The sequence below is a fragment of the Myxine glutinosa genome, chromosome 4, assembly GCF_964187855.1.
Source record: "Myxine glutinosa chromosome 4, kmMyxGlut1.1, whole genome shotgun sequence".
NCBI classification, from domain to species: domain Eukaryota; kingdom Metazoa; phylum Chordata; class Myxini; order Myxiniformes; family Myxinidae; genus Myxine; species Myxine glutinosa.
Window position 1 is genome coordinate 109,091,670 of NC_136264.1, and position 25,510 is coordinate 109,117,179.

Consider the following 25,510-nt stretch of genomic DNA (forward strand, 5'->3'; position numbering starts at 1 on the left):
CAAAATTGCACTCCCTAGATAGTCCAAAGTAAGCCGCATTTACACTTGATTTACATCATGCCCCTCCGAGTTAAAAGTTAAGGTCCAATGGTGGTCTGAAAATAATGCGTTTTTTGTCATCGCTCAATTTTGCCAATGCAGAATCTCAAAGACCACTTGGCCTTCCAATATGTTTTTGTTTCATAATAGTGGACTTGCATTGAAGTTGTGCACCTGATATTTGATTAGTGTCCTTGATCTACCTTTTCAGGATTGTGACCTAATTAACATAAACACCTTTTTAATCAAAGCTTGAATAATTTTTGTCTGATTTTCATGGTGTTGAGTTTTATGGATTGATTGTAAATAAGGACACAATTTTTTAATTTACACTCTATATTTAAATATTGAAGGTCAACATAATATGGTGGACTCAAAAAATGGGGCCATCATTGGATCATGGGCGAAAGGTAGGTCTCCACCAGCCGGGTGAGGCTTAACCTTGGTGATCGCTTTGTGATCGCAGATATCTGGTTGATTTTGTTAATTATTTATGTATTTATGCATGTAAATACATACTATATTTCATCGAAATATTTAGCACTTTTATGTTCAATCTGCACATGTATGTTTTTATTTGTATTTTTACAATAATCTGACTGCATCGATGGAATTCACTACTGCTAGCCTAAACAGCTATATGTATTACAGTATAAATTAAACTTTTTCAAAACTTATAATAGTACTAATCGAATGCACCCGGCGTTGCCCGGGTTCTTTTTGAATGAATTTACGACTATAATTCAGCTTTTATTCGCAGCCGTAGAAGATTGACTACTATAATTCAGCTCAGCTTTTAATTGCGAAATGGGCCCAGCCCGGTCGAGGCGGCCTCGACCAGCCTCACCACCTAGCCTATGACCTTCCCAGGGCCCGTCCCGACGGTTTTGGTTATTTTTGAATGAGTTTACTACTATAATTCAGCTTTTACTCGGGGCTGTAGAAGATTGACTACTATAATTCAGCTCAGCTTTTAATTTCGAAATGAGCCCAGCCCGGTCGAGGCGGCCTCGACCAGCCTCACCACCTAGCCTATGACCTTCCCAGGGCCCGTCCCGACGGTTTTGGTTATTTTTGAATGAATTTACTACTATAATTCAGCTTTTACTCACAGCCGTAGAAGATTGACTACTATAATTCAGCTCAGCTTTTAATTGCGAAATGGGCCCAGCCCGGCCGAGGTGGCCTCGACCAGCCTCGCCACCTAACCTTCCCAGGGCCCGTCCCGACATTTTTTGTTTTAGAGGTTTCCTCCTATCTTTCACCGTTCAGGAGATTAGCGCGTGCAGACAAACAAACAAACAAACAAACAAAATCTTTCTTTTACATATATATAGATAAATGAAACTGCCACATGAGTATTTAAAACTTATAATATCTGGAATTTCAGACAGGCACTCCTAACATGGCACAACTATACTCTGGACGAAAATTAAGTCGTCTTGCTGGTGAAAGCTAGTGTCCATCTCCGTTGACGGACAGGTGAAATAATAGATGAAAGTAACAGGACATTGATTTATACACTGATAACCACCATGGGAAACAAGGAGAAGTTGGAGAAGTTTCAGGCATTAACATTTAGTCACTCTTTTGCTCTGACAAAGGGGTTCATTGTAGAAGCATCAGCTTCTCCTTCCTTCCCGTGGCGGTTAGCATACCTCAATCAACGTCCTCTTGATTTCATCAATTGTTGCACTCTTGATTATCTGTACTCATCACAGATCATAACATTCATCACTGACATCCATTCCTGTATCTAGTACGACACCACATAACGTAATGACTGCTGTAATTGTGTTTTCTATGTCATAACAGTATTGGATTTGATTATTGACAAAACATTCATTGGACTTGTAAATCAACTGGTACCAACATTCTCACTGGGGCTGTTTTGTGCAATTTGTCGAATTGATGAATTTGCATGCAAATTGTGCACCCCACCAAAACGTAAGTCTTCAGGATGACCCTGTTCTTCGATTTTATGAATCACCATGTGGTTGCTAGCCCTCCCGTCCACCCCCCATCCTTCCATCACTGTAGGTTCTCATGAATGTACCTTGTAACCCACATACTGTAAGTTAACCTCTGCAAAACATTGTTTTTCATCAAATAATCTTTGCCCCCTTTCCCATTTCTTCCTTCACCCACTCCAAAATTGCTCCATGACGTAGCTCACTACAGGAACTGGCACGTCAAACTGATGTGACCTTTGGTACTGTGCTGCACTCTGCACTGTACGAACAGTTGCACGCACGTGCGCTCAACCCCTCCCTGCCAGAGTACAGCACCTATGCCCACCTCTGGGCAACTGTCAGCCGTAACAATGGCTCTGAGAACTGTGTGCGAAACGTCGCCGAGGGGCTGGCCAGGGTGAGCTGCTTAACTTTTGTGCACAGGCTGGACTGGCAAGACACAACATTGGGAAATGAGTAGCCGTCACAGTACTTTTGAGGAATGATCTGCCTTGTGCCACTGAATTTGTGTAGAAAATAATGTTTTGTGCCACCAGGTTAAAACATTCTACCTTATTGATGGTAAAGCTAGTTGGGGCTGCACGAGCACCATTGAGGGTAATATCTCCATAATGTCCTGTTGGATGAGCAAAAAAAGTTTAAATCCATACTCTATAGTTATTAAACTAATGAAATTGTGGAAAAAATCCATACCCTAATGAAATTGAACTCTATAGTTATTATTTGGCATAAGATATAAATAGCAAGTGTCAGAATATGTTTGATGTGCTAAAGATGTACAGCATGATGAGTTTTATGGAATAGCTTTTTAGAGATGTTATTTGTAAATATAGTTGAGAAGTAATCAAACTGGACATCTGAGATGCTATACTATCACATGCTAAATCTACCAGCACCATTTCCACAAATATGCAATGAAAACTTTTTGCTATGTTGTCCATTAAAACACTATTGTAAAAATGAAAACAAAAAAAGTACAAAGTCCAAAAATGTACAATGATTCAGCAGGTGAAGGAAAAAGTTTTCCCATCAACAATGATTATTCTTTACTAAAATCTCCCTTTCATGTTTTCATTACATTTACGTGTGTGGTGTGTGCACAACAGGTAAAACGAGGTGGATATGCTTTCCTCTGGGACACTGCAGTGCTGGAGCATGCAGCATTGAGAGATGACGAGTGTGCATTGAGTGTGCGTAACATGCTTTATGACAAGGGTTATGGCCTGGCTCTTCAGCAGGGCAGCCCTTTCAAGGATATCTTTTCACAAAGGTTAGCACCTAATCTCAAACTTCCTCAATATACTTTACACACACCACTGGCACTGCACCACACGGAAGGCCTTGTCTCCATGAAGACAATGTATAATGTTTGTGCAAAAATCAAGCAGCATGTGTCAGAATCTAGAAAATGATTTCTAGGAACCTTTCTTGCAACTTGTGTACAGGATAGGTAAGGAAGAAGATCTATACCTTGTCATATTGCTAGGGTACAAAACAATTACCAAAACAATAGTGTTAATGAGGTGTAGAGGTGTAAACGCTTCTGGTGCCCAATCTCAGATGTCGACCACCCATCCTGCAGAAACAGAAAAAACAAGGATCTGAAATTAGCCTTAAACCCTGTCATTGATGAGTAACCCATTTGGCCACACAGAAGGATTCTTGAGGCAGAAACCATGTCAGCAATAGATTTAGATTTCGACCACGGCCTTCTCTGGACTTTAGTAGGTGATGGATGCGGTTCCATTAGTCACCTTTCGTGACGGAACTAATTTTCATCAGCTTCAGACGTTTAAAGCTGGCTTGCCCCATTGATGGATGTTGGAAGCTCTCTGTGGTTTGTCCGTCCAATACCAACTGGTCATCATATTAATATTTTGTACTTTTTTTCTGAGTGGCATGATGGGTCAGGTTATAGCATTATATTGGCCAAATTTTCTGAATTTCAAAGGAAGAAAGTGATGTTTTGACTAACCAAGGTCCTTCAGATATAATGATAGGTCGGTGCTCTTTGAGAGTATCATTGATAAAGTTAACTTGCCTTGAGCCTGAAAATGTGTCAGAGCTCTTCAGTCAATTCCTCACTCGGAGGTAGCAATCGGACATCATAAAACCTATGTAACAAATAATGTTCTTCAGAAATGTATAATCTGTTTTCTTCAACCAATAATTCCCTCCTTTGTTCTATTATTTTACTGTGATTATTATGTCACATTTTACTTTTCAGATAATTTACTTTAAAGGAAGCCAATGAATGGTATAATGTGTCCTAATTATTGACCTGGTACGATTGCACATTCGTTCCATACTTTTCCTTTGAGCTGTTCCATCTACATTTGATCCATTTTTGCTAGGCTTGACTCAAAACTGGGCCCATTTGCATAGACCAAGACGATAATAGTCTGCGACTAGAGTCTACACCAGGACGAGGGAAGCTTTAGCTTTACACACTCTTCTATCAGCATGCACGGACAAGACATTGACTCGGACACAGACGAGCCAGTCTCCGCATATAAAGATTTTATCTGAGCGTAAAGCGCATGTTCCATTCCATCCCCATATTTCACCAGCTATACTCTTGGCCTTCTGCACCTGTGCAGAAAGATTGACGTGACTTACACCTAATGTAATTTTGAGTAAATAATGTGTACATGGATCCAGAATATGTTTAATCTGCATAGGCATGGGGGAAGTTGTTTAGAAATACCACTTATTACCTGTGACATGTCACAGGTCTACAAGAGCTCCACATGGTTGTTGTTGCTGTTGTTGTGGTTCTTGTTGGGGGTTGATTTTTGAAATGTGCAGCCATTGGTCTGACAGTTGCAGGACCACACCCACATTTGTCACTTGACTCCACCCACCATGGCATGTAGACGAAATAATATGGCCACCATCTTGGTTTTCTGGTGGACCTAAGACATCAGGTATGAAGGCCTCTGCGAATTATATACTGCCTGTGTTTGTTTCATCAGATTTCCATTGCCTTTCTTTGGATCGAGTGTTATTCACGATGAGGGGCCCTGAAAAATCTAATCATATGTCAAAAAGTATTAGTAAGGTTTAACTAAGCCCTTCAGCACACACAGTACACACCTCCCTAAATAAATAGCGTTATGTAATTTTTGAACGGCCCCATATTGGGGTTAAACAATCTGTGACCGTGTGACAAATTGGTTCGTTCTGATATAACCATGGGGAGGGTGACATGAATAAGAGTTAATCTTTTAATAACACATTAAATGTGTGTTTGCCAATCATGCTGTCCATCTTTTAAGAGTATTTAAATGTGTGTTTCCCGATTGGCCCGTTACCGGATTTTGTCGCAGGTTGTGACCACCGTGTGGTCATTCTTGTTTAAACATGGGTAATATTTTGGAGAAACTGGGGAATATCCACAATGTTGCAAGATTCGCCAAATGCTTTAAAAAAAAAAATTTCAATCAAACAATTATTATTTATAGATTAATTTGGAATCTATCTTGGACTCTTTCCTTCTATTTAATTATGGGTGAATGACCAAGCTAATATAAGGGGTATTACCATGTTGTGTTTTTGTGGTTGGAACAAATATAGGATCATGGCAGGGAAAGGTGATTGAGGGCAAATTGTCAATGAATGCACTGAAAGTGAGGTAGTGAGGCAACAATCCGATGCATTAAGCAAGGGAATTAACAAACAAGAAAGGGGAAGATAGAGAAGGGAAGGAAACACTGCAATAAATAGAGGAGATAGAGGGTAGGCAAGTGCCATTACCTGTATATATTGTGACTGCCTTTCACAATGCAGTTCACGATTTCAAAATAAAACACATTGGAAAATACTTATTTGTGGAGATGATCAGTGGGTATCTTGAAGCAGCATGTGGGGAAAACCTCGATATTTTGGGATGTGCATTTCCATATTGTTCTTTTACATATCATACTGCTGCCACAGAAAGCTGCAAAGAATACTTAAGTATTACCTGAAAGTAATGGAAGTCCAACTGTATGCTACAGAGATAGTGCACTAACCATTGTAGTCTCGTCTGAGGTTGATTCCCAACCCGACTATAAACTGTCGGATTGGTGCTTTGCAGACAAAGTATTGCAGCAAAAATTGAATCATATTTCAGATGGCTGTGCACTTGTCTGCTAGCATTTACTGGTGGATCTTCAAATTCCACTCTCTTTTTTGACGAGTATGAGAATTGTTGGCGGCAGCCTGGCCAAATTCCTGCTACCTTCCATTCAACATCAGGCGTGGTATATGAAAGACTTGAGCCAAAACTACTTTCCCCAGATAACACCACAATAAGGTGGATATAAATTTGGGCCATTAAATAAGTCGGTGTCATAGAAACCTGAAAGAGATGTCGAGGGCAGAGATGGTGAGCCGTGAGACGAATAATATTTTGCTTGTTGAACAATGGACAAGATGGCTCAGTTGATATCTAATGTTGTATCAAGATTGTAGTACTTAGATAATGTCCAAGCATTAGACATTAGACAATGATATTGTGCAGTAGAACGATTTATGACTACATTCTCAAAAGGTCCCAATAGCGCATGCAAACTGAGTGGTGGTTATTATCACTGCCACATGTGTATGTGCAAGATATAACCAGAGGATACCATGTCTCTGGAGCACACTTACAGGTGGTTAAACCTCATACCCATAAACAGAGTCTTAAAGTCAGACTCAGCAGTGATTTTTGCTGCAAAAAAATTACATTCTACAGATGAAGTTCTTGCAAATAATCCATGTTATGCCATCACTTCTGGCTCCAAATTCAGGAGGTGGATTAAAATCGGGAGATAATGTATTTTTCATCCATCTAGTTGCATATTGCAACAGGAGTCAGGATATGTGTTTGGGCCACAGGTGTGCACATTTCTCTTGTTGGGTTGCATTGCTGATGCAGGGGCCCTGTAAGTTAGGGTAGATTTTGTATAATTTTGTCATGCTGCCGACTTGACCTCGCCGACGCTTCATCGAAAGACACCGTGGGATATTTAACATCCATCAGCTTATGCTTGCAGGTGTGTTCCTAGCTAACATACATCCAAGGGAGGGTACACCCATTGATACACCACCCTGCATGCAAAGCACAAATCTGACAGTTTATAATTTGGCAAAGAATCAAACTCAAACTAGGAAGCTTTTTGACAAATGTGCTGGCAGTGGACTTTCCTTTCAGATTATATTTGTCTTTGTATGGGCATGGGGAAAAAAATGCTCCAAACAGGGGTATTTATTTCCCTAGCAAAGACCTTGATCACAATACCAAGCAATCTTTCATAACTAGTCTGAAGCTCACCAGGTTGACAGACAGAAGTGACTGCAATGAAAAATAAAATTATCCATTAAAGAAAGCACAAAAGAGTGTTCTCTAATGATATTCCTGTTGTTTGATGATAGCTTTCTTGCAGGGATTTAAGGTGTGAGTAAGTCAGAAATGTAGGCAGGAAACAATTATTGTTGAGCTTTCGAGGTAACCAGCAATATTGTAGGATCTAAACGGTGGTTTACTGGCAGTCAGTGAAGTGTTTTTCGGACATGAGCAATCTAATCAAATTTACGAACTTGAGCTATGAGACTGGTTGTGATATTCTGAATAAGTTTAAGGGCTTGAGGGAAGATACAGGAAAACATGCCAACAGTCATCAAGGACATCAACAAAAGGAAAACTAGAAAGCATCTGAAAATGCAAAGCCCATCTGCGTCCGTTTGTATTCAGACATCTTCTTCCTTATGCTCAAAATAACGAAAACAGTTAAAAACTAGAACGGCACTCAGTAGAGAGCATACAGTCATGTGAAAAAGTAAGTACACCCCATGTAAAGTTTTGACTTTTTCAACATATTTCAACATACAGCTATTGATCTTCATTTCAACAATATTGATAGATAAAGGTGATATAATAAAACAAATATCATGAAACATTTACATTTTGTAGTCCATTGTATAATTTAAATAAACATAAATGCAAATTTCGCATGTGGAAAAAGTAAGTACACCTTTGGCTCTAATAGGTGGTATTGCCCCCTTTGGCAGAAACAACCTCAAGTAGGCGTTTCTTATAACTGTCTACCAGTCTCTGACATCGACTGGGAGAAATTTTTGCCTACTCCTCCATGCAGAATTCTTTCAGCTGTGCGATGTTTGAGGGGTTTCTTGCATGCACAGCTCGTTTCAAATCCCCCCACAACATCTCGATGGGATTTAGATCCGGGCTTGGACTTGGCCATTCCAGAACCCTCCATTTCTTTCTTCTCAGCCATTCCTTGGTGGATTTACTGGGATGTTTAGGGTCATTGTCATGTTGCAAGGTCCACCTTCGGTTGAGCTTCAACTTTCCGACAGGTGGCCTCACATTATCCTCAAGCAACCTCTGGTACAATGAAGAATTCATAGTGGATTCTATGATGGTGAGCTGCCCAGGCCCTGATGCAGCAAAGCTGCCCCAAACCATAATATTTCCACCACCATGCTTTACAGTTGGTATCAGGTTCTTGTGGTCAAATGCTGTCTTTGGTTTTAGCCAAACATGTCTTCTGGTACTGTGGCCAAATAGCTCTACCTTTGACTCATCTGTCCAGAGCACATTGTTCCAGAAGTGCTGATCTTTGTCTAGGTGTTCAATGGCAAACTTTAGTCTTGCCCTGATGTTATTTCTGGACAGCAAAGGTTTCCTCCTGGCACACCTCCCATGTAGATCAAATTTGTGCAGCCTCTTTCTAATGGTAGACTCGTGCACTTTGACATCAACAGTGGCAAGAGCTACGTTTAGGTCCCGTGATGACATTCTGGGGTTCTTAGAGACTTCTGTCAGCATCTTGCGGTCTGCTCTCGGGCTGAACTTGCTGGGGCGGCCTGGCCTGAACAAGTTGGCAGTTGCTTGGAATCTTCTCCACTTGTAGATGATCTTCCGGACAGATCTCGTTACGTGAGATCACGAATTGATTGATTTCAAATTGTTTCGAGATCTTTTAAAATCCCTTCCCAGACTCGTAGGCATCTATAACCTTCTTTCTGAAGGCCTCCGAGAGCTCTTTTGATCTAGGCATGGTGATGCCGCATGCTTCAACAACAAAGAGCAAACCAAACTAAATGTCTGAGGTTTAAATAAGAGAGGTTCCTCCAAGATCCTCTCTAACGATGTTCTAATCATTTGCACCTGAGCTGGTGCACCTGATTCTAATTTTAGGTATTTGAAGTAGTGATAAATGTCGGTGTACTTACTTTTTCCACGTGCAAAATTTGCATTTATGTTTATTTAAATTATACAATGGACTACAAAATGTAAATGTTTCATGATATTTGTTATATTATATCACCTTTATCTAACAATCTTGTTGAAATGAAGATCAAATAGCTGTATGTTGAAATATGTTGAAAAAGTCAAAACTTTACATGGGGTGTACTTACTTTTTCATGTGACTGTACCTCCGCCAGGTGTCCAGTTTACGTTTTGTATCCCAGAGTAGACCAGAAAATCACAATTTCACCAGACATTTAATCAAAATCATCCGTCCACAACTTTTGGAGATATCCTGCTATGTATCGTTTTTGGCCCAATCTCGCAATGTTGAAGAATCACTTAAAAAATTCCACTAGCCGGATCCTAATCCGGATCTACACCAAAATCTAATCATTTAGATTTTAGACCTTGTCACATACGCTACCTGTCTGCCAAATTTTGTCTGAATCCGTCTGAAACTTTTTCATGTGATATCTTGTTCACAAACAAACAAACAAGAAAGATGTCATGCATAGCACGATACTTTCGGAAATCCCTAAAATAAGTTGTTGGCCTTTTATGACTTCAAAAATAATTGGTGGTTGAATTCAGTGACCTGGTATGCAAATCCTCTTAAAATTTCAAGTCAATCAGATGAAATTGAGGATTTTAGAAATTTGGCCTATGCTGTTGGCCTTTTGGCCTATGCTGACATGTTGTCCTATGTTGACCTCAAAAATAGTTGGGGTTGAATTCAGTGACCATATGTGTGAATCCGCTTCAAATTTCAAATTATTCGGATGAAAATTTAGAATTTTAGAAATTTGGCCTTTGTTGACATTTTGGCCTATGTTGACCTAAATATAATTGGTGATTGAATTCAGTGACCAGACATGCAAATCCTCTTAAAATTTTAAGTCAATTGAATGAAATTGAGGATTTTAGAAATCTGATAAAGTTGGTGACCTTTGGCCTACGTTGACCGATTGACATTTGACCCTTAAAACAAAATAGGCTTCTTGCTTATGACCAACTCTCCCATTTGGTGAAGTTTCATGAAGATTTGTTGAAAATTGTGACCTGTAGGCGACTGACATACAGGCAGACAGACAGACAAATAAACAGGCAGACAGACAATCAGACAGAATAGCACACAAGACCAACCAATATGCATGAAAAATCTTTCACAAGTAACAAGCTTTTGCAAGATTTTCGCAAGTAACAAACAGACAGACAGACAGACAGGGGTGAAAACATAATCTCCCTCCACCTTTGGTGGCGGAGGTAAAAATACAAAATTAAAATTGATGATTTCATGCAGCCTTGACCTTTGAACTTTAGATCTAAAAAAAATTATCAGCTTCTAGCTTTTGATTGGTGAACCCATTCTGTGACCCATTATGCAAATTCTTAAAATTTCAGATCAATTGGACAAAAGTTGATGATTTTACACAACCTCGACCTTTGACCTTTTGATCTAAAAAAAAAAAACAGCTTCTAGCTTTTGATTGGTAAACCAATTCAGTCCACCCAATATGCAAATTCTTAAAATTTCAAGTCAATTGGATGGAAGTTGATAATTTTAGGTGATACTGACCTTTAAACTTTTGACCTTTTGACAATGTTTATATTTAAGTAGCGCCAGTATTGTGTCCGTTTGTCCCGCTACGTCATTACGTCTATGATGTCATTACGGCTTAAGACGGCATACAATGGCTGACTCCATCGACCGCCATTTTAATTTATATGCCGTTCAGGCTGAACACGTCGTCGAAGTGGTTGAACCTGTCATATATCACAATCTACATGCTCTACATTTACGTTGTCCATTCAGTGTAAAACACAAACATACGGATTGTTAAAATCATATTGAAAGCACAGGCGGTATGGGTCTTCCAACGACACAGTACGGATAAGGCAATAATACTGCACTAATTAACGTTCATCACTCCCGCCAGGGAGCCGTGTGTGTGTGTGTGTGTGTGTGTGTGTGTGTGTGTGTGTGTGTGTGTGTGTGTGTGTGTGTGTGTGTGTGTGTGTGTGTGTTTGTGTGTTTGTGTGTTCGTGAACAAGATATCTGGAAAAGTTCTGAACGGATTTGGATGAAAGTTGGTGCGATGATTGCCCTTGGGATAAGGAAGAATTGTTTCGTTTTTTTTGAAAGTGACCTGTAGGAACGAAGAATTGCTTAGGAAGAATTGATTTTTACCTTCGCAAAAGCGGAAGGTTATGTTTTGATCGCTGTGTATTTATTTGTATGTCTGTGTGTGTGTGTGTATGTTATTCGCATAACTCAAAAAGTATTCAACCGAATTGCATGAAATTTGGTGGGATGATTGGTTATTATACGGGACACATTTGATTAGATTTTGGGAGCAATCGGGTCAAAGGTCAAGGTCAAGGTCACGAAAAGGTCAAAATCGTATTTTTACCAAGTACAGAACAGTAGCTGCGGCGAAGGTATGCGCTCTACCGAGTGCCCGTTCTAGTTTTTTTCTGTTTTACTGCATTAAAGCTTTTATTCTTATTCTTATTCTTAAATGATGTTTTTCTCCTCTAATTCCGAGATGTATCAAAATTAATTATCTGACAGTTAGGGCCTACTTTCTTTTTCATTTATTGTTTTGGGGAGAGGGGTGATAAACAAAACGTATTATTCCAACTAAACCCACGGCGGGAGTATGTGCTCTACTGAGTGGCGTTCTAGTTATTAAAGCGGTGTATTATTTCAGAACCCACGATGTCACCTCCCATGGCCAAGAAGGACTTTTATCGTTGAAGAAAATAAATCGTACTGCAATGACGTATTAATACGGTACTGTGGCGGACACGATGGCTCGCTGACGCGGTGACATCATTCCGCGCACCAAGAGGGTGTCGGCCACGCCCGAGGGGTAGGCGTGGCCTCGGGATATACACGGGGCGCGCAGCCCCGAGCGAGTCAGTGCTACAGTTTGAGCTATTGAATAAAGACTCTTTTGACCTTACGTGTTGTGGCTTACCTTCATTGGCAAACAAGTTGCATGCGTAGCACCATGCTACATTGGTTACCCCTTTTGGTTCAGCCGTCGCTGACCACAGAACGCGCCATGGCCAACAACGCGGTAGCGGTGAAGCTCCCTGAGTTTTGGGAAGCTCAGGCCGAAGTATGGTTCGTGCAGGCCGAGGCACAGTTCCAACTTCGAGGCGTAACGGCGGATGAGATGCGCTATTACCACGTCATCGCCGCCCTCGGGCCTGGCACAGCCGCCTGAGTCGTGTCCGTCCTGCGGAACCCACCGGCTGACCACAGGTACGAGGCGCTCAAGCGTCTCCTCATCGCCACGTTCGGCCTCACGGAGTGCGAGCGGGCCGACCGCCTCCTGGACCTTCCCGAACTCGGCGACACACGACCATCGGTCCGGATGGACTACATGCTTTCGCTGCTGGGTGACAAAGCCCCGGATTTTTTATTCCGGGCGCTCTTTCTATGCCAGCTGCCAGCACAGGTACGGTTCGCGTTGGCCGGTTCCAAAATAAAGGAACCCCGCGCTCTGGCCGTCGAGGCCGACAAGTTTTTCGCGGCTTGTGACGCGGGCGAGAGTCGGTGCGGCTGTCGCGGATCCCGAAGCTGATGCTGATGCACACCTCGTGGATCCCGAGGCTGATGCCGATGCACACCTCGTGGCCGCCGCCACGCCCCGCCCACCACCACCGCGAAAGCCGTGGCCTCTGCCTCCGCCGCAAACCTGGTGCCGTTTCCACGCCAGGTTTGGCCACAAGGCTAGGAATTGTTGCCCGCCGTGCTCGTTTGGCAAGTCGGGAAACTCCCGGGCCGGCGCTCGGTAGCGGCTTTGAGCATCGGCCTTTCTGGCAGCCTCCTTTTTGTCATGGACACCTTGTCCGGGCATCGCTTCCTCTGCGACACAGGCGCACAGGTGAGCGTTATCCCCGCCTCCACGTCCGACAAGCGAACCGCGGGCCGGGGCCCCGCCTTGCTTGCAGCCAACGGTACACCCATACGCACATTCGCGGAGCGCTGCCTCTCCCTGTGGTTCGGAGGGCAATGCTTTCAATGGACGTTCGTAACCGCCAGCATGCCCATGGCATTGCTCGGTGCGGACTTCCTATGTGCAAATGGGTTGTTGGTGGACGTGAAGAACAGACGCCTCGTCCAGGCCGAAACGTTCAGCTCGCTTGCTTGTGCGCTGAGCAGTTCGTTGGGCAGCTCCTTGAGTTCGTTGGGCTTGCTGAGCGGTTCGGTTCCGGCGAGGTTGGTTTGTACGCTTCCGGCAGCGGATGAATTCACCCGCCTCCTCGCCAGCTTCCCGGCCCTCACGCGGCCCACCTTCTCGGCGGTGGCCATCAAGCACGGGGTGGAACATCACATCCCCACCGTCGGGCCACCGGTCTACGCCCGGGCACGCCGCCTCGAGCCGACGAAGCTCGCGGTGGCGAAGGCGGAGTTCGCTACGCTGGAGCGGCTGGGCATCGTACGGCGCTCCAAGAGCGCTTGGACGTCGCCACTGCACATCGTGCCGAAGCCCGGCGGGGGATGGCGGCCTTGCGGAGACTACCGCCGCCTCAACGATGCCACCACCCCCAACCGCTACCCGGTCCCTCACATTCAGGACTTTTCCGCCCGGTTGGCGAAAATGTCCTTATTTTCTAAGGTGGACCTCATCCGCGGATACCACCAGGTCCCCGTCAGGCCAGAGGAAATACCGAAGACGGCCGTCTTTACACCATTCGGCCTCTTCGAGTTTCTTCGGATGCCCTTCGGGTTGAAGAATGCGGCTCAGGCGTTCCAACGGTTGATGGACAGCGTCTTGCGCATCTTGGATTGCGTTTACGTCTACCTGGACGACATCCTCGTCGCAAGCGCGTCCCGCGAAGAGCACCTCCGCCACCTCCGCACGCTCTTCGAACGCCTGGGCCAGCATGGCCTGATCGTAAACCCCGCCAAGTGCCGGTTCGGCGTCGCCGAAATCGACTTTTTGGGGCACCGCATCACCAGGCACAGGGCCACTTCCTTACCGGCAAAGGTGGAGGCGGTCAAGGGGTTTCCGCGCCCCCGCACGATCAGGGGGCTCCAGGAGTTCCTGGGAATGGTGAACTTTTACCACCGTTTCCTGCCCTGCATCGACCAGCTCCTGCGCCCCCTGCACGAGGCCCTCCGGGGGAAGCCGGGCAAAGGTGACGTTGTTTGGACCGAGCAGATGGACGTGGCGTTCGCGGGCGCGAAGCTCGCCTTGGCTAACGCCACCATGCTCGCGCACCCGGCGCTCGATGCACTGTTCGCCCTCACCATCGACGCATCGGACTACGCGGTGGGCGCGGTGCACGAGCAATGGGTGCGTGGCGCTTGGCAACCGCTGGCGTTTTTCAGCCGGCAGCTTCGCCCACACGAACACCGGTACAGCACCTTCGACCGCGAGTTGCTCGGGCTCCACCTGGCAGTCCGGCACTTCCTCCATCTGCTCGAGGGCCGTTCGTTCACGGCCTTCGTCGACCACAAGCCCCTGGTCTTCGCGATGGCTAAGGTCGCCGAGCCATGGTCGGCCCGGCAGCAGCATCACCTCTCGGCCGTGTCCGAGTACACGACGGACATCCGGCACGTCGCGGGAAAGGACAACCCGGTGGCGGATTGCCTTTCCCGGTCCGTCGCCCACGCGGTCCACCTCGGGATCGACTATGCCCGGATGGCGGTGGACCAGACCGCCGACCCCGACGTCCAGGCCTTGCGGACCACCGTCACGGGCCTCCGCGTCACCGAGGTGCCGTTCGACGGCACGGGCACGGCCTCTTGTGCGACGTCTCCCTCGGGCGGCCTCGCCCCATCGTGCCCGCGGTGTTTTTGACGCCATCCACGGCCTGTCCCACCCGGGCACGAAGGCCTCCCAGAGGCTGGTCGCTGACAAGTTCGTCTGGCATGGCCTGCAGAAGGCCGTCCGCGATTGGACCAGGTTGTGCCTCGCGTGCCAGCGCGCGAAGGTGCACCGCCACACCCAGGCCCCTTTGGCCCCGTTCACGGTGCCCGAACGTCGGTTCGACCACGTTCACGTGGACTTGGTTGGGACCTCTGCCCCCCTCGCGGGGTTTCACCCACGTCCTCACCATGGTGGACCGCACCACCCGGTGGCCGGAGGTCGTGCCTTTGGCGGCGACGACGGCGGCGGACGTCGCGCAGGCGTTCATCGCCACCTGGGTTGCCCGGTTCGGCGCCCCCTCGGACATCTCGTCCGACCGCGGCCCCCAGTTCACCTCGGAGCTCTGGGGGGCGGTCGCGCGGGGGCTCGGCATCCAGCTGCACCGCACCACGGCCTACCACCCCCAGGCCAACAGCCTGTGCGAGCGCTTCCACCACTCCTTGAAGGCCGCGCTCTGGGCCACCTCCCGCGACGGCGGCTGGGTCGACAGGCTCCCCTGGGTCCTGCTGGGCCTCCGGACGGCGCCCAAGGACGACCTGCGTGCATCCGCGGCGGAGTTGGTCTTCGGACAACCGTTGCGGGTGCCGGGCGAGTTCCTCCCCGACTCCACGGCACCATGGTCGCTTCGCACTGCAGGAGACCGCCCGGAGGTTTGCCCCGGTGCCGACGGCGCACCACGGGTGCCCGCCAACGCACGTCGCCCCGGAGCGTCGCACGGCAGAGTACGTGTTCGTCCGCCACGACGCCCACCGGACACCACTGCGGCCCCCGTACGACGGGCCGTTCCGTGTGCTGGAGACCGGGGTGAAACACTTCACCCTCGACATCGGCGGTACTCCTGACCGCGTTTCCGTGGACAGCCTCAAGCCGGCCCACCTCGACGTGGACCACCCCCCGCCAGTGGCTCGGCCCCCGCGTCGGGGCCGCCCCCCGGCGGGCGGTCCTCTGGCACCGCCCAGCCCCGCCAGCACGCCCCCCCCCGGTCCTGCACCCATCCCAGGTGCCGCCGGGGGCATCCCAGATGACATCCCGACATCCCAGACGCCGCCAGCCGCCAGAGGGCGCTTCGGCCGGGTCATATGTTTGCCCTGCAAACTGACCCTTCAGGTGCGCGGGAATTCTGGGGGGGGGAGCGCGTGCGGCGGACACGATGGCTCGCTGGCGCGGTGACATCATTCCGCGCACCAAGAGGGTGTCGGCCACGCCCGAGGGGTAGGCATGGCCTCGGGATATACACGGGGCGCGCAGCCCCGAGCGAGTCAGTGCTACAGTTTGAGCTATTGAATAAAGACTCTTTCGACCTTACGCGTTGTGGCTTACCTTCATCGGCAAACAAGTTGCGTGCGTAGCACCACGCTACAATACTACTTGCCTATACACTGCCCTAACAAAGGGAGGGTTTTCCGTGGCACTCTGTTCCACGGGTCCCTGCTCGTATTATTAATTTGTCTGCTCCATATTATCATAATAAAGCTTTATTGAAAATTTGATGACAAAACTCAAATAGTAAATTTAAATTTCAGGTCAATTGGATGACAATTGATGATTTTATGTGACATTGACCTTTGACAAAATTATGCCTTCTCTGAATTATTATAACAAAGCTTTGGTGAAAATTTGATGACATTAGGTCAAATGGTAAAAAAAAGTGACGGCCCAGACAAACAACAAACAAACAAACACACACACACACACACACACACACACAGTGGCGGAGGGGGCAACCGCACCAGGCGCGAAGTGGATGGGGTACCAAATTACACACTAAAAAACGTTTTCGTGCTCCGTTTGATCGTATTTTATATAAATTATAATTCAATGAACTCGTGAGATCACGAAAAGCAACTTTCAAAACCACTTTTTCCAGTTTAAACTCCGTGCTCCGTGTCAATGTGTCAGGTCGATGTTTACAAACTCCTTTCCATCCGGATTCACTTTTTTCCGAATTCCTATTTCTATCACATCGCACAGATGTCCGTGAAGTTAGCACCCTTTACCCTTTACACTTTACCCTTTACCCTTTACACTTTACCCTTTACCCTTTACTCTTTACACTTTACACTTTACACTTTACCCTTTACCCTTTACCCTTTACACTTTACTCTTTACACTTTACCCTTTACCCTTTACACTTTACTCTTTACCCTTTACCCTTACACTTTACCCTTTACACTTTACTCTTTACACTTTACACTTTACCCTTTACCCTTTACCCTTTACACTTCACTCTTTACACTTTACACTTTACCCTTTACACTTTACTCTTTACACTTTACCCTTTACACTTTACACTTTACCCTTTACACTTTACCCTTTACACTTTACTCTTTACACTTTACCCTTTACCCTTTACCCTTTACCCTTTACACTTTACCCTTTACACTTTACACTTTAGCCTTTACATTTTACCCTTAACCCTTTACACTTTACCCTTTACACTTTACCCTTTACACTTTACCCTTTACACTTTACCCTTTACACTTTACCCTTTACACTTTGCCCTTTACCCTTTACACTTTACCCTTTACACATTACCTTTTACATTTTATCCTTTACCCTTTACCCTCCACGCGATTCAAAGTTAGGGTTGTACCATTACAAAAATGGGGGGTGTTGTGGATTTCTTTCTACAAAAGACAGATGCGAATGCGTAAATAGGGTAAATTATGCACTATGGTAATCTGATAATGGTTCGAATCCTGTAAAGGCCTGAGAAACATAATGTAAGATGCGAATAGGGCAATGGTTCGAATCTGGTAAACGTTTCAATCGGTTAATCGTTCGAATCCAGTAAACGTTTGAATCGGTTAATGGTTCGAATCCAGTAAACGTTTGAATCGGTTAAACGTTTGAATCGTTTAATGGTTCAAATCGGGTAAACGTTTGAATTGGTTAATGGTTCGAATCCGGTAAACGTTTGAATGGGTTAATGGTTCGAATCCGGTAAACGTTTGAATCGGTTAATGGTTCGAATCCGGTAAACGTTTGAATCGGTTAATGGTTCGAATCCGGTAAATGTTTGAATCGGTCAATGCTTCGAATCGGGTAAACGTCTGAATCGGTTAATGGTTCGAATCCGGTAAACGTTTGAATCGGTTAATGGTTCGAATCCGGTAAATGTTTGAATCGGTCAATGCTTCGAATCCGGTAAACGTTTGAATCGGTTAATGGTTCGAATCCGGTAGACGTTTGAATCGGTTAATGGTTCGAATCAGGTAAACGTTTGAATCGGTTAATGGTTCGAATCCGGTAAACGTTTGAATCGGTTAATGGTTCGAATCCGGTAAACGTTTGAATCGGTTAGTGGTTTGAATCGGGTAAACGTCTGAATCGGTTAATGGTTCGAATCCGGTAAACGTCTGAATCGGTTAATGGTTCGAATCGATTAATGGTTCGAATCCGGTAAACGTTTGAATCGATTAATGGTTCGAATCCGGTAAACGTCTGAATCGGTTAATGGTTCGAATCGATTAATGGTTCGAATCCGATAAACGTTTGAATCGATTAATGGTTCGAATCCGGTAAACGTCTGAATCGGTTAATGGTTCGAATCGATTAATGGCTCGAATCCGGTAAACGTTTGAATCGGTTAATGGTTCGAATCCGGTAAACGTTTGAATCGATTAATGGTTCGAATCGATTAATGGTTCGAATCGATTAATGGTTCGAATCCGGTAAACGTTTGAATCGGTTAATGGTTCGAATCGATTAATGGTTCGAATCCGGTAAACGTTTGAATCGATTAATGGTTCGAATCCGGTAAACGTTTGAATCGGTTAATGGTTCGAATCCGGTAAACGTTTGAATCGGTTAATGGTTCGAATCCGGTAAACGTTTGAATAGGTTAATGGTTCTAATCCGGTAAACGTTTGAATCGGTTAATGGTTCGAATCAGGTAAACGTTTGAATCCGTTAATGGTTCGAATCGGGTATACGTTTGAATCGGTTAATGGTTCGAATCGGGTAAACGTTTGAATCGGTTAATGGTTCGAATCGGGTAAACGTTTGAATCGGTTAATGGTTCGAATCCGGTAATCGGTTCATATGGCCCCCTCAATAGGAATTTCTGACTATGTCAGTGCCGGCAGGGGGCGTTATTTCTGACCTTCGCCCCGAGCGCCACAAACCATCACTACGTCACTGCATACACACACATAGAAGTGATTACAAAACTCCATCTCCTGCTGCACAGGGGACGGGCTAAGACAGGGCTCCATTGGGCCCATAGTTTAGAAGCCATATAAAAGTGAGGATCCTGATGACCCTTGAAAACGTCTATGACAAAAGGCAGAATATGGAACAGGTAGATTCGGCTTAAGTGGCATAGCATGTGTGTATCACTGATTAACTTTATAAAATGACACCTTCATAGGTTCAACCATCACTGACCAGTCACGCCGGTTTGAGGGAGAAAGAAGCGTGTAATTAAGAAGGTGACCTGTGTACTGCCTGAGCCAGGAAAATCTCACAAGCTGGCACATACCCTCACCGGGTGAGCCATTGCTCATTTAAACTGCCAAAGTTGGGTCAGAAGAAGAGTCGTATGATGATTCATTGGTGCCTCTCAGGAGGGCGAGGTAGCCAACCAAACACAACTAACCTGAAACCTGATGAAGAAAAAATGTTAATCTCAGGCAGAGTGGCAACTTTCCAAATACCCAGAACAAAATGGCCGGCTGTGCCACCATGCTAATGCTCCAAGCTCGGCGAGTATCAACCCTGATGCCTCGTAATCGGGAGACTGGATGAAAAGGGACTCGTGTTATCAATCTTGGCAGTTTCCAGGCTTTCTGAAACAACTTCAGTTCCCGCAGGGTTAACAATGGGTTTACTGGGGCAGCAGTTTGCTGGGGGAAACTTTATTTTTGCTGCAGCAAAACTATTACAATCAACTTTGTTGCATGAGGTGTTTTTCGTTCACTTACATTTGATGAAGAATAAGTTTTGTGGTAAAAAAAAAAAACCAGCCCTGTGTAAGACAGACTTCCTGTATGGCAGGCTTTTGGAGCTGCAGGAGAACGGTGAACTTGAGGCATTACGGCAAAAGTGGTGGCCACGCCATCTTGGAAAGTGTGACCCATATGGTTCTCCATTGAGTCCTGCACACCCACAAGGCCTTGATCTGCCTGGACTTGCGGGGGCTTTTGCCATCCTCGCTGTTGGTTTACTTCTTGCTTGCTTGCTTGGAGCCTGTGAAGTCTGCAGGAGCAGCCATCCACGCAACCTCTGCCCTCCCAAACCGGTGAGCAGGAATATAATTCCACACCGAAAAACAATCCCATGGAATCCAAAACAAATCTCTGGTTTTCCTGTTTTGTTCTACAATTATAAACTAATGGATGAAATTCTCTAAAAACAACTTTTATGGGATTGTTTTAACCATTTTAATGTATTGATGTATGTCATAGCCTTTGCATCCATTAAATGCTCTCACGAGCATTGCAGAAAGTTAGAAATTATACACACCCTCATTTATTCTATTTATACCAAGCTGATAGACTAAAAGTAAGAGTGAAGGTAGCAGGTTGGGAGATCCAACATCTTTTTTGAGGTAGCAGATCTGACCCAATCAGCGGGTTTCCCAAAATGTCCTTATGTTCCCCATTGTAAGCAATTAATGATAAACATCATTCATGCCAATCTCATCGTTTATCTTCTTTAATGGTATGATTATAACCATTAGTTTATACTTTATAGTATATTGATGTCATTCTCCTTTGGATAGGCTACTCTTACCTTCTCAACTGTGTAATGAGGCCCCAAACCAGAAACATGAGGTCCTGCACATCTACAAGTCTCAGTACATATCTCCAGCCATTAAAGCTGAAGTATTTAGAATTTGGATATACGGGGTATCTAAAAATTTACATTCCACATTTAAACTGTAACAAACTAGAACATTGTGACTGTTGCCAATATGCATCCGCATAGTCCCACAATGGGTAGGTTCCATCGTTCACCGTCCTAAAAATAAACAAGTTTGATTTAAATCCCTTCAGCTGTTTTCACGTATCACATTTTCACCAGCAATGACAGGTTTCACATCGATCGGTGAAGCAGTTTCAGAGAAGGGATTTTTTTAAATATCTGCTTTCTAGCTAACATGGCTTCCATACCATGTGACATATGACCTTAAAAAATGTACACCCTGCATATGTATGGGTAGTGGATCACATTTGTTAAGTTTCATGTTGATCGGATAATGTTCGTTTTTCTATCCAATATGGCTGCCAAACCACGTGACCTACGACATCATTTTCAAACTATATGCAACCGTGGTGTTTTCGATGATATTTGTAAAATTTTGCATCAAGAGGGTAAGTGGCTTCAGAGATAGAATTATTTAATATTTTCCTTCAATCCAATATGGCTGCCACACCGTGTGACCAATGATGTTTTCGTGATCATCTTTTAATCGCCATTCTTAGTCAATGACACACGTAAAGTTTAAGTCAATCGATTTGGTCGTTTGGGAGAAGCTGTTTTTTTAAGGTTTTAGGTTAAATCCAATATGGCTGCCAAACCATATGACCTATATTGTCATAAATTTAATATTTCAATACGAATGGGCCATAGATCATGTGCATGCAATTTCTGATTTTTAGGATAAGGAATTTGATTCAAACATTTTTGGCTTGTAAACCAAATCGGTTAATGTCCGATTAACACGGACATTATCCGTGTTACTTCACCTATGATGTCATCATTATCATGCTTTTGTTCCCCATTGGGAGTACTTGACAATGTGCCAAGTTTAAATTTTTTCCATTCAGTGGTTTCCGAGAAATATTTTTATTATTATTTGCGTTTAATCCAAGATAGCTGCCATACCACGTGACCAATGACATCACAATTATCATGAAAACATTCTGCATGGGTGTTACTGCTACCCTGAAAGTTTCATCTCAATCGGACATATGGTTGCGGAGAAAAACGAGGTTTAGCTTGGACGGATGGACAACCCAAAAACATAATGCCTTCGGACACCTTCTGGGGCGGAGGCCTAAAAAATAAAAAATCGCACCTGTGTCCGAAAGAAGCGGTTCAGTTTGGCATCTCTAATATGAAATAGGCAAAGCCTAAAAACAAACGAAACCCATTAGAATTATCCTTTAGAACCGTGTAGAATTACCCTTTAGAATTGCCCTTCAGAATCACCCTTTAGAATTACCCTTTAGAAATACCCTTGAGAATTACCCTTTAGAATCACCCTTTAGAATCGCCCTTTAGAATTGCCCTTTGGAATTACCCTTAAGAATTACCCTTTAGAATTACCCTTTAGAATCACCCTTTAGAATCGCCCTTTAGAATTGCCCTTTGGAATTCCCTTTTAGAATCACCCTTTAGAATTACCCTTTAGAATCACCCTTTAGAATTGCCCTTTGGAAATACCCTTGAGAATTACCCTTTAGAATCACCATTTAGAATCACCCTTTAGAATCGCCCTTTAGAATTGCCCTTTGGAATTACCCTTAAGAATTACCCTTTAGAATTACCCTTTAGAATCACCCTTTAGAATCACCCTTTGGAATCGCCCTTTAGAATTGCCCTTTGGAATTCCCTTTTAGAATCACCCTTTAGAATTACCCTTTAGAATCACCCTTTAGAATTGCCCTTTGGAAATACCCTTGAGAATTACCCTTTAGAATTACCCTTTAAAATCACCCTTTAGAATCGCCCTTTAGAATTGCCCTTTGGAAATACCCTTGAGAATTACCCTTTAGAATCACCATTTAGAATCACCCTTTAGAATCGCCCTTTAGAATTGCCCTTTGGAATTCCCTTTTAGAATCACCCTTTAGAATTACCCTTTAGAATTACCCTTTAGAATCACCCTTTAGAATTACCCTTTAGAATTACCTTTTAGAATTACCCTTTAGAATTACCTTTTAGAATTACCCTATAGAAATACCTTTTAGAATTACCTTTTAGAGTTACCCTTTAGAATTGCCCTTTAGAATTACCCTTCAGAATCACCCTTAAGAATTACCCATTATACTCGGAATTAAACTGAAAATATTTAAACTGAAACTGAAAAAGATTAAACTGAAAAAGAAAGACTGAAAAGAATTAAACTGAAATCTGGAAAGATTCCGTCTTGCCACTCTGCCATAAAGCCCAGATCGGTGGAGTTTTGCAGTGATGGTTGTCCTTCTGGAAGTTTCTCCCATCTCCACACAGGATCTCTGGAGCTCAGCCAGAGTGACCATCGGGTTCTTGGTCACCTCTCTTACCAAGGCCCTTCTCCCCCGATTGCTCAGTTTGGCCGGGCGGCCAGCTCTAGGAAGAGTCCTGGTTCTTCCAAACTTCTTCCATTTAAGAATTATGGAGGCCACTGTGCTCTTGGGAACCTTCAATGCAGCAGAAATTTTTTTGTAGGCTTCCCCAGATCTGTGCCTCGACACAATCCTGTCTGTGAGCTCTGCAGGCAGTTCCTTCGACCTCATGGCTTGGTTTTTGCTCTGATATGCATTGTCAGCTGTGAGACCTTATATAGACAGGTGTGTGCCTTTCCAAATCATGTCCAATCAATTGAATTTACCACAGGTGGACTCCAATCAAGGTGCAGAAACATCTAAAAGATGATCAAGCGAAATGGGAGGCACCTGAGCTAAATTTCAAGTGTCAGAGCAAAGGGTCTGAATACTTATGTAAATGTCATATTTTAGTTTTTTTTTTTTAATAAATTTGCCAAACTTTCTAAAATCCTGTTTTCTCTTTGTCATTATGCGGTACTGAGTGTAGATTGATGAGGGAAAAAATGAATTTAAACGATTTCAGCATAAGGCTGCAACATAACAAAATGTGAAAAAGGTGAAGGGGTCTGAATACTTCCTGAATGCACTGTATGTCGACTGATAACTAAGCATTCTGCGTCTGATGTTTTTGTTATAAAAAAACAGGTTGTGGTACCACTTTTAGGGTTCTGCACTTTTTTTTATCTCACAGGAGGAGAAGGAGATTAACTTGGAGACTGTACAGCAGAAAATACGCAGTCTCCAGCCAAGCAACTTGAGGCCAGAGTCCTTCATGTGTACCAACTCAGAGCCGTCCTCAGGGGCAGACTCTTTCTTTAATGTTGGCCCAGACTCAACTGTGCAGACACCAATGCTGCCGTCTTCCAGTGGAAACGGCAGCAGTGACAGAGACACGCAATTCTCAAGGCTGTCAAGAGGCCAGGACCTCCTGATTACATCCAGTGAGGAACCTGTTTGTGAAGATGGAGGTTTTGGCCAGGTCCTGTCCATCGGTGAGGGCAGCGGGGAAGCTCCAGACATTTCACCACAGACATCAGTTACCTTGAGACCCTGCATGGTGAAGTCTGTTTGCTTTCAGGCAGTGGCAGCAAGCTCCGGACAGGAAACAGATGGAGAACAGTTACACAGCACATCCATATGAGTGGTCTTTATAGCCACGAACCAGGGTAGGTATTAAATACAGGATTTGTTAAAATGTTTTGAACCGGGTTGAGGAAAGGAACTCGCAAATGCAATGTAATTCAATAGACCTATTCCATCCCTCCTCCTTCCTGCTTCTTCCTCCTTTCTTTTTCTTAATTCTCCATTTCTTCCTTCCCTAGCTTCTTTACAAACTTCTTTATTTGAAACCTGCTTGTGCAGGGCATTTCCAACAGAAATGTAGATAACAGGCATGGGTATGCTTTTGGTTTCGGTGCTAAAGAAGGGTGTGATGTATTTCCTCATTAGGCCAATTGTGTTTTTAATGTCCACTTATAGGCACTGTGTCAGGGCCTGATTGAATAGAGCATTGCTACCACAAACGATTGGTCTTTTTGTCAGTTTCAGGCTCATGATCTGTACTATACCGGAAAAACTTTTGCTTAAAGATTCCATGTGTTCAAGAGCAAAGTCTCAGAGTATTTTACGATTTTGTGTGTTGAAGATAAATTACAATGGCCAACATTTCCTGTCTTTTTACTCTACAAAGCAAACTTTCCCACCTCATCATGGTAAATCTCAATGCATATCTTTAGGTTTTCTATTTTCCATTGACATGAGCAAATTAATATGCTATGTATTGATTATACACAATGAGGAGGTGTTTGGAATCCTGAGGAGCTCAATCCAGATCTTGTGCTTGGCATACCTCCTTCGGCTCAACCATGCATGAAACACTTCAAACCAGTTAAGGTATAATCATTATCTCTATGCAAGAGCTTTACAAGGTTCCTTGGCTCCATTCTTCATATTGCTTTGTCTGTATTAAAAAGTCATTCCATTGCTTTTGCCACTTGGAAAGAAGTAGAGAGGTTGTGATTTGGCTTAGCCTGTGTTGTTGTTGAATGGTTCTCTTTTACTTTTCAAAAGGAGTGTGTGTTTAATAAAGAAAGTGCCCAGTGTGATTCA

General features: G+C 44.4%; 1 protein-coding gene across 1 annotated transcript; it reads left to right on the top strand.

Annotated features, from left to right (window-relative positions):
• The first annotated feature begins 438 nt into the window (after positions 1-438).
• On the top strand, positions 439-25,510 carry LOC137425940 (glutamate receptor ionotropic, delta-1-like). Its single transcript, XM_078775292.1, has 5 exons — positions 439-449; positions 2,211-2,409; positions 3,119-3,282; positions 20,142-20,385; positions 24,093-25,510. Exons 1-5 carry the CDS (start codon positions 439-441, stop codon positions 24,540-24,542), a joined length of 1,068 nt encoding a protein of 355 aa, XP_078631418.1. The 3' UTR covers positions 24,543-25,510.

What these genes read in the sequence shown, in the direction of transcription:
- LOC137425940 (XM_078775292.1), top strand. An exon ending in TCGCCGAGGGGCTGGCCAGG is followed by an intron (nt 2,410 to 3,118) that starts GTGAGCTGCTTA and finishes TGTGCACAACAG; the next exon opens with GTAAAACGAGGTGGATATGC. An exon ending in AAGGATATCTTTTCACAAAG is followed by an intron (nt 3,283 to 20,141) that starts GTTAGCACCTAA and finishes CCTGTATGGCAG; the next exon opens with GCTTTTGGAGCTGCAGGAGA.